Source organism: Artibeus jamaicensis, unplaced genomic scaffold (assembly GCF_021234435.1).
Source record: "Artibeus jamaicensis isolate MK-2021 breed Jamaican fruit bat unplaced genomic scaffold, CSHL_Jam_final scaffold_1689, whole genome shotgun sequence".
NCBI classification, from domain to species: Eukaryota; Metazoa; Chordata; class Mammalia; order Chiroptera; family Phyllostomidae; genus Artibeus; species Artibeus jamaicensis.
This window is the reverse complement of record NW_026522029.1, coordinates 4,700,771-4,724,625: the sequence shown is the minus strand read 5'-3', so window position 1 is coordinate 4,724,625 and position 23,855 is coordinate 4,700,771. Positions and strand designations below refer to the sequence as shown.

General features: G+C 37.3%; 1 protein-coding gene across 3 annotated transcripts in view; it reads right to left on the bottom strand.

Annotated features, from left to right (window-relative positions):
• Positions 1-23,855, bottom strand: part of TRIM33 (tripartite motif containing 33) — a 112,543-nt gene that overhangs the window by 31,617 nt on the left and 57,071 nt on the right. For all 3 annotated transcript variants that reach the window (XM_053655870.1, XM_053655868.1, XM_053655869.1), the window contains exons 5-8: positions 6,762-6,878; positions 4,242-4,356; positions 1,260-1,406; positions 703-820 (exon numbers count right to left, since the gene is read on the bottom strand). In XM_053655870.1, coding sequence (XP_053511845.1) covers positions 703-820; positions 1,260-1,406; positions 4,242-4,356; positions 6,762-6,878 — 497 coding nt within the window. The remainder of the gene's footprint in view (positions 1-702; positions 821-1,259; positions 1,407-4,241; positions 4,357-6,761; positions 6,879-23,855) is intronic.

Genomic DNA, 23,855 nt, shown 5'->3' with positions numbered 1-23,855 from the left:
GCTGACGCCTGATCTAAGGCTATAGCCAAATCTGAACAAACACAAAGATTACTTTTTTATGGAAGTCGCTTCTGCTTTTACGGCTTCCAATGGTAAGAATCTGGCTCCTTGAAAAGTGAGTTTACTCAATCTGTACACAACTCTGCTTAGAAAAGTTTTACGGTTTTGCCTTAGTACAAGCAGAGCAACTGGTCCGTTGCTCCGTAACTTTCACCAGTGTTCTGTAGTCCCACACCGTGGGGTGACGAAAGCAAAGTCCGTTCCTCTTCCATGTCAAACAAGCTACTCTGACCCTTCAAACATTCCTCAGGACACGCCTCTCAGACACATCAGCAACCTGGACGTCCTCCTCTAGAGGACGATGTGGTACAATTACATACAAACTACTGAGCATCTAACACTTTCTTCCAGACAGTGAAGATCCATTCGCTGAGTTTTCAAAATGAAACAGCCAATGTCTATTTAAAAGACGTGGGGAAACGTTTAGAATGATATGCATTTTTAAAACTATACAGGAAACTCTTAATATTCTTAAAAATGTAATGAACAGAGTCTAAGTGAGTTTCCAATGAAAAACATATTTTCCAAGTTTATACGTTAGAGTGAAGTTAAAAAACTTTCAGTATCTAAAATTTGCTTTACATGCTTCCTCCTCCTAATTCAGTGTTCCAAGGTAAATTTATAGAACTAATGATTTCTCACCTAAATTGACTACATTCTTTGCCCAGAAGGTGGGATCACAATGGAAACGTATTGCTCCATTAGCAGCAGGGACAGGATCACAACGAGCTTTCAAAATATGGCGCAATTGAAAAGTAATCTTAAAGGGAAAAAATTCACATTAGTCTTAAAATTAAGTATCACTTGAAAAAACATACAAGATAAAGACATAAAAGCTCATGTAACCCCACAGTGCCAGTCTCCAGAGAGACAGTATCGGTGCTGAAAGACCATCTAACATCTACATTAGCAATCAAATGCACATGCTTGAGTTTCTGCTGTTCTGAGGGTACCTTCCAAATAGAATACTGTGTGATTCCACTGATACGCAATTCTATAAAACACAGAAATCAGATGAGTAACTGCCTAGGGCCAGGGGTAGAGGGGAACAAGGAAACTTTTGTGGGCGATGGAGGTTTTCTACATCTTGATGTGGTAGCGAACACATCTGGCAAAATTCAAAATCTACCCTTTAAACAGGTGCAGTTCACTAAACGTGTAATGAAGCTGACTTAAAAATAAAGACCCGTGTGTCTCACCAGTCGCTTGCTGTACAGCAGGGCTGTGCTGCTGCCACTTGCAATTGCCCAGTTTGTGAAGTTCATAACATGCTTCACCTGCCGCGACAGGCCTGTGATGTCATTCTGCTGCTGTAGTAACTTCATCTGTCTTTCTTTTGTAACATTCTGAAACAGAACAAGAGAGTCACCAAAGGATTCTGTATAAAAAAAAAAATCAAGCCATAATTTCTATTGGAAATGACACAGTACATCTATTTCTTTTAAAAAATGGGAACAGTACAAATAGAAGCTAAAAACGGGCAAGTTAATGAGTTCCTCCTTATTCAATGAGCCAATAATCAAGTGAAAAATCACTCACAAAAATGGGACTGAAACTTAGTTGTCCAGACTAAAAAGGACATTCCATATACAGAAATTAATGTTACATATATATTATTTTCCTTCAAAAGATTAAATGTCTTTGTTAAAGACAGTGTCTTTCTATATTAGGATACTCCAGCAATTTTCAACCAGTGTGGTGCAAGAATTTTTTAAGCATGCAATACCTGACTATTTATAATCAGAGGCACTGGTGTCATTTCCCTTAGATTGTCAAATTAAAAAATGACAACATGCTCTGGCCAGTGTGGCTCAGCTGACTGAAGCACTGTCCCATAAACTAAAAGGTTGCAGGTTTGATTCCCAGTCAGGGCACATGTCTAGGTTGCACGTTCAGTTCCCACTCGGGGCACGTACAAGAGGCAACTGATGGATGTTTCTCTCTCTCATCGATGTTTCTCTCCTTCTCTGTGTCCTTCCCTTTCCCTCTCTCTAAAGTCAATAAGCATGTCCTTGGGTGAGGATAAAAAAATTTTAAATGGTAACAGCCAACACAATAATAGCTATCTGGTGCAAATGATTCAAAATTATGCTTACTTTTTATCATCAGATCAGCAAAAAATATATTTTTTGGTGTGTTAGAGAATTTTAGTAATTAGTTTATGTGTGCCATAAGATGAAAGAGGTTGAAAATTGCTGGGCTAACCCATTACATGGAGTCTATTGCATAATAAGCTGACCTTTAGAAATAACATTATATAATCTTAACTTATTACACTTTTCAGGCCAAAGAAAACTTCCTTTTTCTCAGTGCCCCTTCCTAGCGTGGCATGAGGTAAATAATGTTCAAATCTCTTCTTTTAAATACTCAGACAAAATGAGAACGATGAATTTTAAAGCTTTAAGAGTAGAGGTTAGGGAAACTTTTGATCTGACAAAAGTTTATAAAGAACAAGTGAGTGAGAGTTGAAGGAAAGAGTAATCTGGAAGAAATGCTACAGAAGAAAAATGAACTGCATTCTGGGAAGTACGCCCCCCAGAAGGAGAGGTGACGCCCGCCATGCTTTGACACTGGTCCAGCACGCCAAACAACCCATCTACGTCCTTCTCAACCCCTTTTCAGTCAACTTGATTTATCAGACAATTTTTTCCTAAGGAAACAAGTTTTTCGTTTTATAATGTAAATCAATGAGTAACAGCATTGAGCTGACAGAAGTTTGACAACTTCACTGGAAATCATCCCTCTTATAAAACCTAGGAAAAACTCTTTTTTTACAAAGTTCTGGAACACATTACACTAGAAAACATCTATCATTTCAATCATCAGTAACAGAGTGTGTGGCAAATTCACTATTAGGTATTTATGAATATTTTAGCATAACAAGGCATCTCTTTAATTCCAAAGTTCTTGAAATGGCTTAAAAACATTATTTTAGACCTATAGTAAAACTATATTTACAGTAAGTTAAAAGTCATCAAAAACAGTTGCATACTCAGTGTTCTCTCTATTAACAGGGTCTTTTTGAAAACAAAAATCTATCAGATTTAAGTGCCACTGGCTGGATATATAACAGGAAAGAAAACACCAACTTTAACAATATGTGTTAGAGCCCTGGCTGGTGTGTCTCAGTGGATTGACTGTCAGCCTGTGAACCAAAGGGTCACCGGTTCAATTCCCAGTCAGGGTGCATGCCTGGGTTTTGGGCCTGGTCCCCAGTGGGGGGGTACATGAGAGGCAACCACACATTGATGTTTCTTTCCCTCCTTCTCCTTCCTTTCTCCTCCAAAAATAAGTAAATTATTTTTTAAGAAAACAGTATGTGTTAGAGTACTTTTGTATCTCAATGAAAAAATGAAATTCAGAAATAGCACTATGCTAACATAATTTCTTTAATTTGCATGTAATTATGTGTCTAATATTTCTCTGGCATTCTACAAAAAATGGAACAGAAAAAAATCTGCTATGGAAAATCTGAAGTTAATAGTAATGAAGTTAATCAAATACTCAGGTAGTTGAAACTGTTATTATTAAGTGGTGCAGAAAATATAACTGCCTATCATCTGAAGCCTACTTAAGAGTATGAAGTTTTGAGAACCAATCAACTGTAGTCGACAGAGATGCATCTTTGATTAAAACTTAATTTGGATTTCACAAATTGACTGGATTCACATCCAGAAATTTACATCTACATATTAATCTCCAATATGCAAAACAAAGACCTAATATAACAAAACCATCGGTAAGTTTAAAGTTTACATTTTTCAAAATGAGCAATTTTTGCAAAACTATGGAATATTTTTAAAATAAAGTGAAACATGCAAATGATTCAAGCAGGCTCCCAATACACATTCATATGCAGGTAAAAGTTAAACTGGGAAGGGGGACACCAAGGTGATGGGTCAGCCTTGTCTGCACTTACATCAAATTTTAGTAATAATTCTTTCATTCCTAAGAGGACAGAACTCTTTCCTAATTTAAAACCAGCTAAAATCAGTGGTATTACATTGTGGGGCAAAGTAACTAACTCGAAAAAAGGTCCATTTTCCAATAGCACATGAGAAAAGTTTTGTAGTTTACTTCCCTATCCCCCACAAGCAATCTAAAAGAGCTTTCAATAAACATTAAAAACAGCTGAAGAGTAACAGAAGCAGTTTTTGTTTGAGTTTGGCTTTGAACCATACCTCTAGCTGCTGTAAGAGAGATTTTCCCTTCTTATTAATTTCATTGATAAGGGTGAAAATGGCCACTTTTATTTCCTGTTCTACTCGCTTGTTAGTCTCGTTTACTTCTTTTATCCTGAAGAGAAATGCATCATCAGATTATCAATTTATCTCTAAATCATCAACTATTACAGAAATTCATCCATCTGGGCACTGAACCAAGCAATTAAAATTAAACCTTTGTCAAAATGTGTAACTTATGTTTCAGCAGAGCCAACCACTCAATTTAGTCAAAACAAGTTATATATATATAGACAAAGAATGGATTAAATATTGTCATTTTAAATTAAATTCATAAAGGCCAGTTTATTAATCTAGATGGCACTCTCCTCTCGTTCCTATAACAAACATACTATACAGACATTTGACATCAACAATGGCTGGTTAGTATCAATTCTGGCACACTGGTTCTAATTAATCTTAATGCTTTTCAAGAACAATGTGCAAAAAACCCCCAATGTTGCAACCAATAATTATCTTTTCAAATAGTAGGAATTAAGCTTAGAGGCATTAATTTTCATTCATAACTTAACCACTTCACACATGGATCCTAACATACCCCTTCTCACAGATCTTCTCAAAATGGTTTCTTACTGTATGCAGTTAAAGGCATAAAACATTTTCAATTCATTCGTTCAAAATAGCTATTAAAAGTTCTAGAAATAGATGTAAGTTACCACTGTGGTTAAAAAAGTTTTTGTTGCAAATAAGAAATAGCTGATATCCTGTTATTTACAAATTAGAAAGGGGGAAATCCCACCAATATAAATAAATAAAATGTTAAACAACAATAAGAAAGCCTTCAACTTTCAAAGTTGAAGAAGCTTCAACCCTGCTTCTGTACAAACCATATTTAACCCACACTTTCAACCCCTAAATTGACCTTAATTTGCCAAAATCAAATCTGAGTAACTTTCAACACAATCATAATAACATAGTTTTCCCTCCTTTGTCTGTATATCGGTGCTTATTTGGAAACTTATTTAAAAATTTTATTCAATTCTGTTCTTAAAGTTAATGAAAAACATTTTTTAAAAAATGAGTATTCTGATTACTCATAAGACATAGGGGACTCAAAATGATTTTGCCGAAGACTAAAATCATCAAATGTGCTCAAAGCAGTGAACAGTCAGCCACAGTCAGACTCTCATTGGACTTAGGAATGCCTACTGTATGTTCAATCATGTCAAAGAAAAAAAATGAATGTGTATTAAAAAATGAAGACAGGTCATCAAAAAATGTGTCTAAAAGGGAAAGTATCATTAGAGATTTTAACACCTTTTTTTAAGGCTTTCTGAAGATGAAACCATCAATCTTTCCAATCCTTTGCAATCTTATAAAACATAAACTTCTTGTTCTACTTCTCCACACAGATTCAAGAACATAAATGAAAAATATGTACAAAAACATATAGACAAAAATATGAGATTGCCATATGCATCAACTCACCATCCTTTCTCTGAAAAAGACATCCATATGTAATTTATGAGAAGACAGTTACTGTCTCCAGCATCACCCACAACACGTCAGCACATCCAAAACACCCTGACATACACAAGAACCTAACCATCCGTGATTAGTGTTATTCACATATACCTGCAACTTCTTAAGATGAAAACTCTACCACCTTACTGTTCAATATATAATGTACTTACTGTTTTCTAACTCATAATGTACCATTCATTCATCTATTTAATATTTTTAGTACTATGTGAAATTTGGTTTTAAATAATCATAAATTAACTGTAATATTCTGCAAGTACCTAAAAGTCATATTATTTGTGAATCCAAAGAACAAACACTATCAACCCTATCCACCCCCCAGGAACACACAAGTTTTAATCATGCCAGCTCCGAGTGCTTGTCATCCTACGTTAAAGATCCTCATTTTGTCTTCACTTCTGGAACTTACTCCCACCTACTTTATCAATAAACTTATTTAGAAAGGAACCAATACATAATTTGTAATGCTGATGGTGTTATTGATAAATCAACAGAATTTTATCAAATCAAAATAAAAATTTAAGACTTTACCTTGTGCTAGAAACTGTGCTATATATTCACCTTATAATACTACTACTAAGAAGTACTGTTTTTTTAGTGCTTGTTTTAGATATGAAAAAATAAATCTGCCCACCACTCTTCACTCTCCTCTATTGTGTCTTCAATAGTCTGTAGTTAAAATTTTGTAATTCAACTCCATGTATCAATTGCGTTTTTCACATTTAACTAAGGCTTACCAACATTACAGTCTTACTAATTATAAAAACAGTCAAAGATGTACCCAACCTAAGAGACTATTCAAAATTTTGGTCTATTAAATTTTACTTAATTAACAAATATAGTCTAAACTGAAACTTATACCATTTACCCCTCCCCCAAAATAGTATTTTAATATGCTTAATATTAAAAAAACATTTAAATTGGACCGTGTTTAATAATCATGAAAGTGAAATTATAGTTTTACAGCAACACACTTACCTATTCTGCACCTGAGTAGCTGCAAAATGAACATAATTCTTCTTCTCAAGAAGTTTAGCCAGTAGGTTCTCAATTGCACCTTTCTGGTTTTGAAAAGCTTCTTCTAAAAACTGGTACCTTAAAACCAAAACAAAAATGACATTTAAAACAGGAAATTTATGATGAACATTTTGGAACTGAAGCATAGCTGCATGGACAAACCCGGAAACCTTACTTAAATGGATCAACATGCTATGCTGGCCATGCGTACCTGTGTCATATCAGCTTTTAACTACCAGTCCCTCCCCATCAGACCCAATGCTGAAAAGCCACTGTAAGATTAAAAAATTACTCAAAAACTGTTCAAGTGTGGGCTCTTTACATTAGAATTTTGATTCAGGACTAAATTTTTTTAATCCTAATACTGGCATATGTTGTATACATTTTATACCATAAGATATAACCACATCATAGAAAATACTTTCAAAAGAAAACCACCCATATTTCCAACATCATAAAGTTGCTACCACTCTAATATATAATTCCTCAGTCTCTTACTATGCATCTTTAGATTCAACTGTAATCATAATATACATGTAATTTTGCATCTGACTTTTAGTCTTTATTTGGTCTTTATAATTACCACTTAAAACATTTTTTCAGTTCTAGATGCTTTATGTTGTCAAATTTTTCCAAAAAGAGTTTATCAATGAAAAAAATCACTGACATCAGTTTTATTGTAACTATCAACATGAGTGATGTATATTAAAAATTTTCTAGTATTACAACAGTGAAAATTAAGACTTGATAGTAAGACTACAGTTCATTGGTTACTAGAAAGGCAGAATAATTTTCTTTGCTAGTTTCATTTCCTTCGTGTAAATTGTTCATTCAGTCAATAAATATTCTGGGGCTTCTTCTACATGCTAGAAGCACATGGACTTAAAAAAAATCTATCACTGTTCATATGCTCATAATAAATCATCACAAATATAAAACAATAGCTAGCACAATGATAAGGGCTATGATGGAGGTATACAAGGTCTGCCCAGAAAAAGTCCAGACGTTGTTAATACAAGAACGGTTTGCATGACATTGATATAACCTGGCAGCCAAGGAGAGTGGACTGGAATGTACATTGTGGACAATAATGACTTCACTGTACTACTACTCAGGTGGCGGGTGGAAGCCGCTGTTGAGTGAGCATGTGCACTGTGTGGCCATCACATTCAAAATGACTGAGCAAGTAGAACAACAACTCTGCATTGAATTTTGTGTTAAGCTTGAACATTCCTCCATGAATACTACTGGAATGATTCAGAAGGCCACAGCTATGGGCAACTGGGCACTGGCAGATTCATCACAACAACACGCCTGCTCTTGCATCACATCTGCAGTATTTTTGGTGAAACATCAAATCACCCAGGTGACTCAGCCCACCCTACTTTTCCCAAAGCTAAAATCACCTTTGCAAAGAAAGAGATTTCAGACCATTGATGAGATTCGGGAAAATATGATGGGCAGCTGATGGCGACTGGGAGAACTGGGTGAGGTCCTAATGTGCCTACTTTGAAGGGGGCCGAGGCATTAATTGCCCTGTGTCTCTATTTTTCATATTACATGGGTAGATACTTTCTGTACAGACCTCCTATCTAGTTTGCAACAGCAGACTACCTTATTCTGTCTCACTACCAAGGAGAGCTTCACATGGAAGTCACAACAAAGGCACATAGGAACTACAAATAATTCCATTTAGCCAAAGAAAACCATGCAAAGGTCAGAATATGAGACAATGACTAATAAACTTGAGAACAGACAGTGAAGGGCTGAGTATAACCAAACTAATTTTTGGATTTTCATTCTCTCGGTAATGGGAAACCCTTGGAGAATTCTAACCAAGATGTAGGAATCAGATACACATTCTAGGACAATAATCAGACAAGAATACGAAAGACAGATCCAAGGAAGAGAGAAGGGGAAGAGCAACTAGAAACCTATGATGGTAGCTCAGATGAGTAATCAAAGTATAAAACCAGTTGGTACAGTTAAACAAGTAAGCTTGAACAACATAATGTATCAGAGATCAGCACCTTGGTGATTTGGGAGTTCATATGGCTTGAGTTAAAGTAAGATCCACAGTATAACCTAAAAATTGAATGCCTAGCTAAGGCAGAGTCAAAGCAGGGAGGGGTGTCACTGGAACTAAGGTATTCAAGCCCCTGCCAAAGCTGTACCTGTCTATATGGGTACCGAAATCACTACAGGCAGGAACTGAGATGAAGAGGAAGACTAGAAGCATCTAGGTACTTGGATCTTCAGTGAAAGTCTCAGTGAAGGTAAATACAGGAGGAAAGGTGATATAGTTGTAAACATTAAAGAAAGTTTGCTTATGGTGGGTTTCAAGAGATAAAGGAAAAATAAAAAGCAGTGTAAGAACGAAGTATAAAGCAATATGGGAATCATCAGTGTTACAGAGAACGTCTGGCAATGAGGTTTCTATTTTGTGCAGTAAGAATTTTTTATTGTAGCAAAATAGACATTAAAAATTTACCATTTTACAATTTTAAGGCAAATATTTTAAAGCAAAAAATACTGCTGTCTATATTGTAAAGTCTAGCACACTATAATTTACATTAGATATTAAACAGCACAAAAACATGTGGGCACCTTAATTTAAAGGGCTTTTAAAAAAGAGGCCCTACTGTTACCAAGGTGACGCAAAGACAGCTCCTTCATTGAAGAGCGGCATTTATTTACCATAATTTCTCCACGTCCAAAATAGAATTTTTTTGTTAAATTTGTAAAAATAAAGGAGGAATATGGGATTAACTTGGTAATCCTTTTGACTTAATAAGTTTTATATTGTGAGGAAGAAAGATCTTTTGATGCAGAGTTTGATTATGTCAGGACAAAAAAGAAAAGCACTGGGTAGAAAGGTCCCAGAATCATAATTCACAAATATATTAATTAAGAAATTTAATCTTGTGCAAATTCATTTCTCTTTTCCCCTCAAAATAAACATTTTAGAATTTCCTTTCCAAAAATATCTTTGTTGCATTCACATAAACAAGTGGCAAGGAAACACACTAGGAATTCACGTAGGTGAAAGCGCGCATCATCTCCTTCCCTTACCTAAGAGTTTACAACGGAGCTGAATGTTAAAAATGAGTAAGAGCTTTCTAGGTAAACACACTTGGGAGAAAGATGCTTTCTTTCTTTCTTCTTTAAAGATTTTTCATTATTTTTAGACAGAGGAGAAGGGTCAGAGAAGAGAGGGAGAGAAACATCCATGAGTGGTTGCTTTTCAAGTCCTCCCTATCTGGGACCTGGGACCTGATCCACAACCCAGGCATGTGCCCTGACTGGGAATCAAACCAGGACCCTCTGGTTTGCAGGCCTGCACGCAATCCACTGAGCCACACCAGCCAGAGCAGAAAGGTGCTTTCATTGAGGGAAAAAATATGAATGGACAAAAAAATACTAATTCTGAAGCCATTTGTTATTTTTAAAGGTCTTGGAAAAGAAGGCAAAACTCTGAAAGTAGGTAAGTAAAGAGCCATTTGCTGAAGTTGGACTCAGATAATAAGTAATAGTGAACCATCAAGATATTAACTGCAAAGTGATCAGATATGTCACTGTTCACTTGAATAAATTTCAATTGTATTATTAGAAGAAAAATACTAGCTGGAGCTTGCAAAACAAAGGAACAATAGGAAGGCAGTTTTGTCTACATCCTACTTCTGATTTTCTTAGCTAATAGAATAGACTAACACTGCATCTTCTTTTCTAACTAATCAAAATTATAACTGAAATACTTCAGAAATGGGGAGAACAAATAACCAATAAACAGATTAAATGTAAATCTGATTAATATGTAAATACATGAAAGCAGTTTCTTAAATTTTAATCTTGCATATCAAGCAGTGATTCTTTTTTTTTTAAGATTTTATTTATTTATCTTTAGAGGGGAAGGGAAGGAGAGAGGGAGAGAAATATCAATGTGTGGTTGCCTTTATTGTGTCCCCCGCTGGGAACTGGCCTGCAACCCAGGCATGCATGTGCCCTGACTGGGAATCAAACCGTGATCCTCTGGTTCCCAGGCCCACACTCAATCCACTGAGCCACACTAGCCAGGGCTGAAGCAGTGATTCATAGGCTTCTTAATCACAATGAGCTATTTTTAATATTTCAAAACAGCTAGGTAAAAGTTATATAGGCCTATGATTTAGTCAGGACAGGCTAAGTAAGACTTTCTGTGCTTCTGGCTAAAATTATAGAAATTCAGTATAATAAATATACCACTGGTTATTCTGGTTTTGAATAGAATTCATCACTGTGCTTATATGCTTTTTTCCTATTAAGAAATATATTAGGACTTCCGCCAACATGGAGGCGTAGGTGGAAACAACTTGCGTCCGCACACAACCAAATCTAAAAACAAAAAAGTTTTAACAATAATAAATGCAACCAAACAACACAGAAAATCGACAATACGGAGTCCGAAAACAACGAAATGCTCAGCTAAACCGGTAAGAGGGGCGAAGCCAACAGCGGAGCGGGTTGGCCAAAAAGATCCTGGACTGGGTGGTGCACAAGCAGCCTAAGGCGCGGATCCCAGGTGCGGGCTAGCTACAGGCGGACACAGGGAAGAGGTGCGGCTGGCTGTCTGTGCTCAGTCGAGCATTTGCGTGCAGATAAACCAGTGAAGAGGCGAGCATTCAGACCGCATGGCACAGGGCAGCAGGCTCGTACAATTCTGCTCGGATACACAGGCAGGGGCCAGTGGTGGGAGGGACTGGGCGAGCGGAGAAGACCACCATTGCTCCCTCTCTGACCCTGCCCTCACATACAGCGTCACAAACCAGCGAACTGGGTGCCCCGGCCCTGGTAAACAATTAAGGCTCCGCTCCTCATACGTAACAGGCACAAAGAAATAAAAACATGGCTCAAGAAGAACTCAGAGCCCCAGAGCCAATAAATCTAAGTGATGAAGAAATAGCCAAACTTTCAGATGCACAGTTCAAAACACTGGTGATCAGGATCCTCACAGAACTGGTTGATTTTAGTCACAAATTAGAGGAATATATGAAGGCTAAACTAATTGAAATGAATGGTAATGCACAGGAAACCAATAGTAATGGAAAGGAAACTGGGACTCAAATCAAGGGAGTGGACCAGAAGGAAGGAAAAAATGACCAAACAGAAAAGGTTGAAGAAACAAGAATTCAAAAAAAGGAGGAGAGGCTTAGGAACCTCCAGGACACCTTTAAACATTCCAACATTCGAATTACAGGGGTACCAGAAGGGGAAGAGGAATAGTCACGAGTGGAAACCTTATTTGAACAAATAATAAAGGAGAACTTCCCTGTTCTGGCAAAGGAAATAGACTTCCAGGAAATCCAGGAAGCTCAGAGAGTCCCAAAGAAGTTGGACCCAAGAAGGAACACACCAAGGCACATCATCATTACATTAGCCAAGATTAAAATGAAGGAGAGAATCCTAGAAGCAGCAAGAGATAAGGGGACTGTCACCTACAAAGGAGTTCCCATCAGACTGTCAGCGGATTTCTCAAGAGACCTTACAGGCAAAAAGGGGCTGGAAAGAGGTATTCCAAGTCATGAAACCAAAGACCTACATCCAAGATTGATCTATCCAGCAAAACTTTCATTTAGAATGGAAGGGCAGATAAAGTGCTTCTCAGATAAGATCAGATTCAAGGAGTTCATCATCACCAAGCCCTTGTTATATGAAATGTTAAAGGGACTTACTTAAGAAAAAGAAGATAAAAAAGATGAACAGTGAAAGGACAGCAAACTCACAGTTACCAACAACCACACCTAAAACAAAAGCAAATTAAGAGGACAGCTAGATCAGGAGTGAACCATAGAAATGAAGATCACCTGGAGGATTAGCAACAGGGGAGTGGGAGAAGGAAAAGGGGGGAAAAGGTACAGAAAATAAGCATAGACAGTAGCATAGACAGTAGATAGAAAATAGGGGGGAGGGTAAGAATAGGGGAAATCCAGAATCTAAAGAACCTGAGACATGTGTTCAAGAACTAAAGGGGAGAGGTGTGCAGGGTGGAGGGGAACGGAGGGGGGAAATAGAACGAATGTAATGGCATAATCAATTTTAAAAAGTTAAAAAAGAAATATATTAATGCAGTTTACTAAAAAGTTTTTGAAAATCTGGTTCTCATAAGTAAATAATGAGCAATGAGTAATAAAAGGAAAGGATTATTCTTTAAAAGGCTGAGAATCACTTAGCTAATAACTTAGAGCTATAACTTTTGAATGCACATTTAGAATCTTATCAGGTCCTGGGCTGCACAGGAATTCTACTATTCTTGCCAAGCAATTATAGTAGTATTATTCTTAGTAATGGTCAGCATGTAAACAATTGATAAAATTTTACTCTGGCACCCCTAGGAAAATAAGTCATCTGAGTTTGTATCCAAACTGTATATCAAAAATAAAATAGTAATTCTGACTCGGTTTCTTTTTTAACTCAGGTATTCCACTTAAAACTTACATAAAATTTCAAATATAAATTTAGAGGTTCAATTCCATGAGAACTTTCACCCGCTTTCAAAAAGTATTCATTTGCCCTGGCTGGTGTGGCTCAGTGGATTGAGCTCAGGCCTGCAAACCAAAGGATCAAGGTTCGATTCCCAGTCAGGGCACATGCCTGGGTTGCAGGCCAGTTCCCAGGAGGAGACTCACGAGAGGCAACCACACATTGATGTTTCTCTCCCCCTCTCCTTCCCTTCCCCTCTAAAGATAAATAAGTAAAATCTTAAAAAAAAAAAAAAAAAGTATTCATTTATAGCCAATTTTGTCAAAATATCCACCCACTAAGTCCTCAAGATTACTTTGAAGAAAATCTCAAACATCACATTTTATCTGAAGCTTTATCAATCTATAGCAACGGCTGGCCTGTTTTGAGAACTTGTATTTCCAGGCGCTATACTAGTCAGTGTCTCACACAAACTCTCATCTAATCTTTAGAAAAACTTAATGACTACCTTACTAGTGTATTACTATCTTCACAGCATGAGTTGGATGATTTGGACAACCCTCCATGTGTAAGTCCTTAAGATAAGTATGAAATAACCATATTTATCTTATAGAACTGTTCCAAAAATTACACTGAGCAAAACACACAAAGTACTTAATAGTAAGCATAGTACTTTGCTTATAAAAGCAAAATGGGGGCTTAATGCTAGTTATCACTGCTAGTTTTAGCAGTACTTTTAAACTGTCTCCTTTGTGACAAAATAAAACCTCAATCCTCCAACAACAAAAGCTTACTATGCACATACAGAGTGTTTTAAAGAATAATTTAAAATGAGATTCTGTTCCTTATTTAAGGCTCTAAATAAAGGGGAAATAAGAGCCATAAGAGTTCAGGAAGAGTTGAGAGTGGGAACTCTAGGCAACCATGATGAGAAGCGAAAAGGGTGGAAATTTCCAGAAAGCTTGGAGAAGACAATAGGATTGTCCCATAAATAGAACAAAAAACCAACTTAAATCTCAAAGGGCACATAGTGACATCAGCTGATATTTCCGTTACATGAGATTTCAGTTAGAACAGGCTGCTGCTTTCCATTGCTGCCTTCAAATTCACATATCTTTTCCTCCATAGCATGTGACCTGTTGTTAATGCCACACAAAACCAGAGAAAAAATGGGACGGAGAATAACAGCAAAAAGGGTAAGTTTTAGGACAACTCTAATAACACTAATATATAATTGTCATCCCCAAATGGAAAGGGAAAGGGAAAATAAAAATATATTGGAAAAAATTATAATGGAGTAAAATTTTCCATATTTGGTATAAACTATACATCTATAGATCTAAGAAGCTCAACATCTCCAAGCACAAGAAAGATTAAGGAAACCACATTAAATTTTGTTACTGCCAACCTGCTTAAAACCAGTAATAAAGGAAAAGTCTCTAAAGTAGCTTTAGGAACAAAAATACATTATGTACAGAGGCATAAAGATAGAGAAGAGAGTAACATCTTTGAAGTACTGAAAGAAAACTGTAGGCCCAGAACTAGTGAAGTAGCAAAAATACCTTCCCAATGTGACGGAATTTGGGGAGAAAATGTGTTCACCTTTGACTGGAAGGATGGTTCACAAGCACATTCTTATGCCACCGTAAGACAGGTATCTGAAAGGCCTGTGACCACAATGTAAGAACACAACAAGAGTAACCTGCCCCTCCATCACCTCCGAAGGACTTAAGGGAAGTTCCGATAATGCTGTAGAAGGGAGGAGGGAAGACCCCTGAGAAGTAGCAGACGCTGAAAACCCACATGTGGATTTTTAGACAAAGTGCTCGTCATCTGGTGACCAAAACTCCCTTCTAGAAATGTAATGGTCCCAACCTGGTAGTGCTGTGCACTGGCAAAAGGATATTCACTCCTTCATTGAGGAAAGGACTGCAATTCTAGGCAAAAATATGCATAAATCATTTTTCAAGGAAAAAGAGAAGTTCATAGTTTAAAATAATCATACATAAGGAAACATGACACCCTGAGCAAAAATCAAGGGTAAACAAAGAAGAAAGAAAGATCCACCAATGGCAGCAAAATATCTCTGCTTACTGTATCTAAAGAATGAAACATAACCTTGCAAATATTCAGGCAACTTTTTAAAAAAGCAGGTAAAGAGCAGACAAAGAACCTCTAAATTCTTTTTGGCAACTCCTTGTGAGTCTATTGTATAATTTCATATCTCAAAATGAAACATTTTTTACAAAGGGGAGTGTGATTGGCAGATTCTAAAATTTTAAAATGCAACAATGGGTTTTAATGGAAGCTTCAGATAGTCACAGAGAATATTCATTAACTGATATTACTCAGAAAAAAATGCCTCTCTGTATTTTGAGCTAAAAAAATATGGGAAAAATACACAAGGTAAAGACATGGAGAAATCATGAATGGTACAAGGATAAAATACACACACACCTAAGTTCAAGAAGGGGAGGCAATAAGTAATATTTGGAGAGATTACTGATTACAGGTCCCAATTCAAAGATTGAGAAAACAACCAAACCAATGGAGGAATCTCAAAAAGCAGTAAAAAACCAAAGAGAGGTTACTTTAAAAAAATATTAGGTAGAAAGTTTGCTGATCTCTTACGGAGCAAAAAGGCATTGTGCTTACACAATCAATGTGCTGGCAAGGACAAAAAAATACTAACTGACAACCTATACATAAAATGCAACACACAGCACAGATATCTTCCAATAATGGGAGTAAAACAGGTATCTATGGACAGACTAAAACAAATTTGCTAATAAAACAAATGTTTAACAATTTCAAAAGACTGAAACCATGCAAGCCACATTCTCTAACAACAATGAAATTAGATTAAAAGTCCATCGGAAAAAAAAGATGTTTTCCATATTTGGAAGTTAAAAATAAAACCCTACAACTGACCCTCAAAAGTACGCACCTGACTATCACAGATTTTTTTTTTCAATAAATGTACACTTGGCCTTTGTAACCCCGGGTTTTGCATCTGTGGATTCAACCAACCGCAGATTAAAACCACTATTTTCGACATTCGGCTGGGACTCCCGGGATGTGGAAGGCCGACCCTGCACTGTTCTGTGCCCCTTTGTATGAAGCACTTGAGCACTCGCTGTCTTTGGTGTCCACGAGGTGTCCTGGAATCAAGCCCCTGTGGACTCTGGTTCCAGTTCTGGGAAAGTCAGAAGTTCTACACAGACTTTCAAACGCACGGGGGGTCAATGCCCCTAGTTGTTGTTCAAGGGCCAACTGCACTCTTTAATCTATCCATTGTTCAAGGAAGAAATTACAGTGAAAATTAGAAAACATTTTGAATTGAACTATTAGACTACCTTACATCGAAATCTGAGATAGGGCTAAGGCAATAATTAATAGGAAATTACCATTTATTAGAAAAAGTGTGAAACTTAGTAAGCCAAGCATTCATCTCAAGAAGGTAGAAAAAAGAAACATAAATAAACTCCCAAAAAGTAAAACAAATTAAGATGGATACAGAAATATAGAAAAAATATATAACAGTACACATCAATAAGCCAAAACTTAGTTCTTTGAAAACACTAGTATTAACACATCTGAAGTGACTGATCGAAAACAAACAAACAAACAAAAAACAGAAGGGCACAAAGAACTAATGCCAGGGATTTAAAAGAGGTCACCAACACTGCAGATCTGAAGACAATAAAAAGATCTTCATGAAAACTGACATCAAGAAATTTGAAAATTTAGATAAAATGAACAGATTTATAGAAATACGTAACTTTGCAACACTGATATTAACAGAAAATCTGTACCACAAAAAAAAATCTGAACCTGTGGTTAAAAAATAAATAGACCCAACAAATTCCCATCCCAATTACATATCCTACAGAAACATACGCACATGTATCCCAGGAGATATTTCCTCAGATATCTGAGGAAATATTATTTTTCACATTTCCCTCAACTAGAAACAACCCAAGTTATTATTAAAAAAAAAAAAAGAATAGATAAACTATAGCCAGGAGGTTTCCAAACTTTGTTTTTTCATTTAAATATTTTATTTTTATCCTCACCAGAAAACACACTTACTGATTGTTAGAGCAGGGAGGGAGGGGAAGGGAGGGAGAGAACTATCAGTGCGAGAGAGAAACATCCACTGGTTCCCTCTCCTTCACACCCCCACCTACCAGAAACCAACCAAGAACAGAAGCCAGAACAGAAGCCACAACCAAAGCCACAACAACCCCACAACAACCGGCTATCAAACCTGTGACCTTTTGGTTGCCAGGACAACACTCCAACTGACTGATGGCCCCAACCAGGGCCCCAAACTTTCTTGGATCAGGACGCCATTTAGTGTTCCAGCAATTTTTTTTCACAGAACTAAAAGAAATACCTAATAGTTTCATTTATCGAGTAGTTAGGAAAAAAATTTTTAACTACCAAAATCCCAGATTTTGAAAGATATTTTAGTTATTCTTTATACTGTACTTGAGGTACCCCCCCTCACTTAAAACTTTTTAAAAGTACGCACAGATATGCACTGAATTCTTCTATTTGTCAGAAAGGATTGAAGGTTTTGTGTGCTACAGTAAAAGACAAAATGGGATGTTCTCCTTTCTTTCCACACATTCTAATCAATGAGAAAACATTTAAATAGAGTGATGTGATAAGAGAGGACATGAGCAGCAAGAGGGCACACAGCACAGAGCTCTGGACGAGTGATGGCATTTACACTGGGACCTCAGAGACAGGAACTGGCCGTGCGGGTATCGGGGACAGACCACAGAGGACCAGTGGCAGGTCTCTGCTGCTGCAACAGAAAACAGCTCTTAACCATACTCAATTCTTCTCTTCCTAGTCACAAAAGCGGTCATTCTGTTGGGTGACTGACTCGCTGAGCCTGTGAGTTACTCAGTTTGTTTGATAGGCTCACAAACAATGATACTAAAACTCACAAGGCTTTCCCCCCAGCAACACCAGAATGAACTCCGTTCTGGACGGCATCGCTGACATGCACTACTTACTATCAAACCCATACTCAATCTCGAGTCTCATACAGACTAAAACACTACAAGAGAGCAAAAACAGTCTCGGTTTTCTATATTATTTTATAGTCATTAGCTAGTATGGTACCCGGTACCTGGTGAGAACTCCAATAGCTACTGAACTGATGATCTTAATGAATAAAAGTTCAATAAATAAGCTGCTTTTGCTCTGACAACAAATGTACCTTATAAAAACAATATGCTTAGATCAGAACCCTTGACCTGTCTCCAGAGCTCTAAATATGGCTCTGAGGGGACTGACGGGAGAATGAATTTCTATGTCATTTCTACCATGTATGTGGATCTCATCGGAAAAGCTTTTTCCACTTCAGAAGAATTTGCAGACAACAACAAAAATAAGTTTGGCAAAGGTTCTTCTTCAAGTAGTGGTTTTCAACTTCCACTGAAAAATCAAGAAACACCTCAGATGATTTACCAGTTCTCAGCCAGGGCTCGGTGGATCGAGTGTCAGCCTGCAAACTGAGGAGTCTCTGGTTCCATTCCCAGTCAGGGTACATGCCTAGGTTGCAGATCATGTCCCCAGCTGGGGGTATGTGGGAGGCAACCATGGATGGTTCTCTCACACATTAATGTTTCTCTCCCTCTCTACCACCCCCGCAAAAAAAAAAACAAATAAAATCTAAAAACAAAACTATTAAAAACTTTTAATACCCAAAATGTAATTTAAGATTCTTATTAGGCAGTCTGGAGTAGCACTAAAGCATCAGCATTTTTTTAAATGCTGATTTTAAAAGGTAGCTCTAATATACATCAAGGATTATCTATCTGGATATTCATCCATCCACTCATTTTTTATTTTAAAGGCCTAAACCCAAGAAAAGTTGTTTCTTTAGGAAAATATTTGAGAGAAATGTTATTTACATAGTTCCATTCAAGTGACCACATTACAAATCATCTTTTAAGTAACCACTCTCTCTTAAACCATACTGGTGCTCAAAAACAATCTACAAATATCCTTCTCTAACTATATATACAAAATTGCAACTAAGATAAAAAATATTAAGGCGAAGCAAAGCTAACTTTTACTCTCAGCCATGACAGAGTAATGGGCACCAGGCTAGCCTGCTACCAAAAACTAAAGATCAAGAGACAGATCTGTGAGGCAACTGTATTCAGTCATCGGGGAACCTTTGCTAAACTCATTTTCAGAGAAATCCTACAGTCCTTTGCAAGAGTTATCGCCGTCACCCTGCCTCTCTGTCAGAAGACAATTTCATGGTAACTGGCAAAGAGAACTGGGACCAAGCAGAGTACAAAAGTCTCTTTGCACTGAGGAGGCAGAAATCAGAGTTTGGGACTACTCAGCACCTGGAATCCACAGTGCAGGGTACTGGAATAGAGGGAGCTGTGCAGGGCGGGGCTGAGGAAGGGGGGGGGGTAGGGGAGGGGAAGACTCAGAGTGAGCTAATGCCTCACAAATTCATACGCAGTGCCTGAGCTGTACACGCACAGGATGAGGTCATAAGCTGCTATGAAGTTGACAATGGAAGGTAAAAAACCTAGAGGTCACGTGGTTCTGGGAGACAGAACTCCAGCTGAGCCAGTGGGGGAAGGAACTCTGTTCCCCTTCCAGGCATCTAAGAAAACAGAAGACCACACCTTAAAGGAAAGACCTCCAGTTGGAAAAGTTCTAAGCTAGGCCTCTCCTGTCCTAACAAAGCCTAAAACCAAGTCTTTACATGATCTTTCAAGAAACATTGTTTAGAAGGTGAGTCCAAACAAGTTAGAGATTTGGGCAATATAATGGGCTTTCACAGTTCATCCCTAGCAAAAAATAAAGCCAAGCTTACAAAAATCAAGGTAATCAATCAACCACTAATTTAACCGTGTGTCAGAACAACAATTAGGAGTCTGCCGAGAAGACAGAATCCAGAGTTTCAATAACGTATTTACCCACAATGTCCAAATCTCAGTAAAAACTCATTAGGCATTCAAAACAAGAAAGTGTGACTCAAAGAAAAATATACTCTATAGAACTAACACTAAAATAGTCCAGATGTTCTACTTAGCAGGCTTTAAATGGGCTATTACATATTTTTTCAAAATTTAAATGAAAACAGGTTCTTAACAGTGAACTGATAGGAAATCTCAGTAGAACAAAAAAGGAAATTCCAGAAAAGTACAATAATTGAAATAATTCACTGGATAGGCCTGGCAGCTAATGGGTGATGGCTGAAGAAAGGGTTAGTGAAAATGAACACAAATGAAAAGCTACCAAGTCTGAAGAAGAGGAAACAGATTGAAGAAAAATGAACAAAGCTTCAGAGACCTGTGTGTCAAAATCAAATAATCTAACGTAATGTGTGCTTAGAATCCCGCAAGACAGTACCTGAGTAAGAATGTGGGGGAGAAAGTTTTTAAAAAAGTAATGGCCAACTTCCTAAAATTGATGAAAAAACCAGAAAGTTACAGACACAAATGCTCAGTGAAGCACACACACAATCTACAGAGTGGAATATCTATGTAACAACTTCATAGTCAAATGGTAAAGACCAAAGAAAAAAGAGGAAATCTTGAAAGCAGCCAAAAAGCTACCATACAACATTCAGGGAAGAATATAAATGACATAATTAAAGACAAATAGAGGCCAAAACACAAAGTATTGACAGCTTTTAAATGTTAAAAGAAAAATGTCAATCCAGAATTCTCTAGTACAAACATCCTTCTGAGGATTTTCTGCTGAACAGAAGCTGTTAGTATTCCTCCTCAGCAGACCAGCAAAACAGGAAATGCTGAAGGATATTCTTCACGACAAAGTAACATGGTAAGAGATGGGAACCCAAATACTTCAAAGAGCAATGTCCCATATAGCAAAAGGTTGTGGGTTCAATCCCCAGTCAGGGTATGTGCAGAAGGCAACCAACTGATTTTTCTCTCTGCTTCTTTCTCTTACCTTCTAAAAAAAGAAATTAAAACAAAACAAAACAAAACAAAACATATCCTCAGGTTTCCAGGGCAACACTCCCAGAGAGGTGGATTAAAACTGTATTTTTTTAAAAAGCATTTTAAGGTAAAATTTATAATGTAGGCATGAATAGCTGATATAGCATTAGTACAAAGAATAAGGGTTTGATAAACTAAATTATTCTTTTGTGAGGTTACTATATTTTGAAGTGAGAAACAATACAGTATTTTAAGTAGACTTTAAGTTCAAGCTGCCTATCATTAGCTCCAGCATAATCCTAAAAATACAGAGGTATAACTTAAGCCAAAAGTGGGTGTAAAATGAAATACCAAACTAAGTTTCAACTTAGAAGATGATGGGAAAGAAACAACAGAACAAAAGCACAAAAGAGAAAAACAAAAAATAAAAAGTAAATGGCAAACTTAAACGTTACCATATCAATAATTACATTAAATATAACAGTATTAAAACATTCCAATTAAAAGAGGAAGGGCCTTCAATTAAAAGATAGAGCAAAGAGACCTCAACTATTTTTACAACTAAAAACTGATTTCTACGAAAACACAGACATATAATTGATAACTCCTATATTTGGGCAGCTCTATTACCTTTTTCCCCCTCTATCTAAATTTAATAAACATCTGTTGGTGAGTGAAATGGTCTAAACCTCTGTTACACAGATGTTCAAGTTACAATGGAGTCACGTCCCCATAAACCCACTGTAAGTAGAAAATACCTTGTCAAAAATGGATTTAATACACCTAACCCACTGAATTCAAAGCTGAACCAGAACACTTACATTAGCCTACAGTTGGGCACAATCACTTACTGTCTCTGCTCAGCATCACAAGAGACTATCACAGCACATGTAACTCGCTCAGGAAAAGAGCGAAATTCAAAATTCAAAGTTTTTAAGTCAAAAAATTCTAAGTGGAAACACTGTAAATCAGGAACCATCTGTCCTGTTCTAGATAGGCTCTTGGGACTCAGTGAATAAAAAATGGAGCCAAAGAGTGTTTCCATGAATTTGGGTTTGGGCATGAAAAAACAGTGGAGGCAAAAGTGGTGCCAGGATATCTGATCCACGAAACGACCACGAATTGAGATGGGGCAAGGCTGACAGTGAAAAGGGTTTGGAGAAGGTGGTTAGTTCAATTTTAAATGTTGTATTTGATAAAGCTGTCTACTCAGGTAGACATACAGGATACTAAGAGAGAAATATGAATCTGGACATCACCAGCACACGAATGGCATTTAAAGCCACAGGACTGCAGCTGGAGGTAATGGCCGAAGGCCTGGCACACCCAACATGAAAAGATCCAGGAGAACGAGCAAATGAGACTGAGAAGGAGCAAGCACTGCAGTAGAAAAGACAACTAAAAAAACGTGGTCTCCTGGCAGCCAACTAACTAGAATGTAAAAAGTGAATGGTCGAGCACGTCAGGTGTTACTGACATGTATGGTAGTAAGTCGGCCACCAAGAAACAGCCTCCAGACCTAGCAGAGCAGTGCTATCGGTGACCTGGCAGGAGAACTGCTGGCTGAGTGTTGACAGCGCAGTGTCAGTGTATCTAAGGGAAAACAGGACAGAAAAAATAGGAGATGGTGACTATAAGCAATCCTTTAAAAAGTTTTGCCGCCAAATAGGAACAGCTGTCAGTAGAGAAAGTAGGTTAAAGAAAGGTTTGGTGTTTTGTATTTAAAGACAGGGAAAAAACAGTGGAATATTGAAATACCGATAGGAATAACTGCTAAAGATGGAAAAATCGCCATCGGCAGAAAAGGTCAAGCTGCTGAAGCAATGTCATTGGCTACACAAGATGGAATCTCAGTGTGTACGTGGAGAAATCAGCTTTATAGAGTTCAAGTAAGGTAACAAACAAATAGAGAAATGGGGATGCAGGTGTTTGGCAGATAAGTAGACGTGGCAGACCGAATCTGTTCAAGTTCTCTGTTGATTGCTTCGATGTTTTCCCTGAAGGGGAAAGCAATATCAGTATCTCGGAGTGAGGACTGAGGATGCAATGCCCGCATATGTGATAGGAAAAGGCGTGAATGTAGAGTATGACTGCCAGTTAACAGTAGGGTCTACCTGAGATAAGCGAATCAGCTGAAAATGAGAGTAGATGGTGTCATTATGCATTTTTTCCCTCCTGTGATGGTCAGCTGCATGAACAAAGCATGACAAAAAGGAAGCTGGGTTTCATCACGATTGTGGTTTTGCCAAGCGAGTTCAACCAAGTGGGATATTGGAGTCAAGGTTAAACACCAAGGGAATGAACAGGATTAGTGTTGAAATTAAACAGGAAAAGGGTTAGGTGAGGACAGAAAGAAAGGTGTATTAGCAGTGGATTAAAATTCAAGTCACTGTGTGGTAAATAAATGTGGAGAGCTAATACTAAGCAGAATAAGCTAGAATGATAAATGTGATCACAGATAAGAATGCCTGAAATTGAAAAGAACTACAGGAAATGCCACAGTCTAGTGTATGGACATGGGTGTGAGTGGCAATGTAAATGAAATCGCCTTAGAAAGGAGTTCACAGGACTTCCACCAAAATGGAGGTGTAGGTGGAAACACTTTGCTCCCTCGCACAACCAAATCTAAAAACAACAAAGTTTT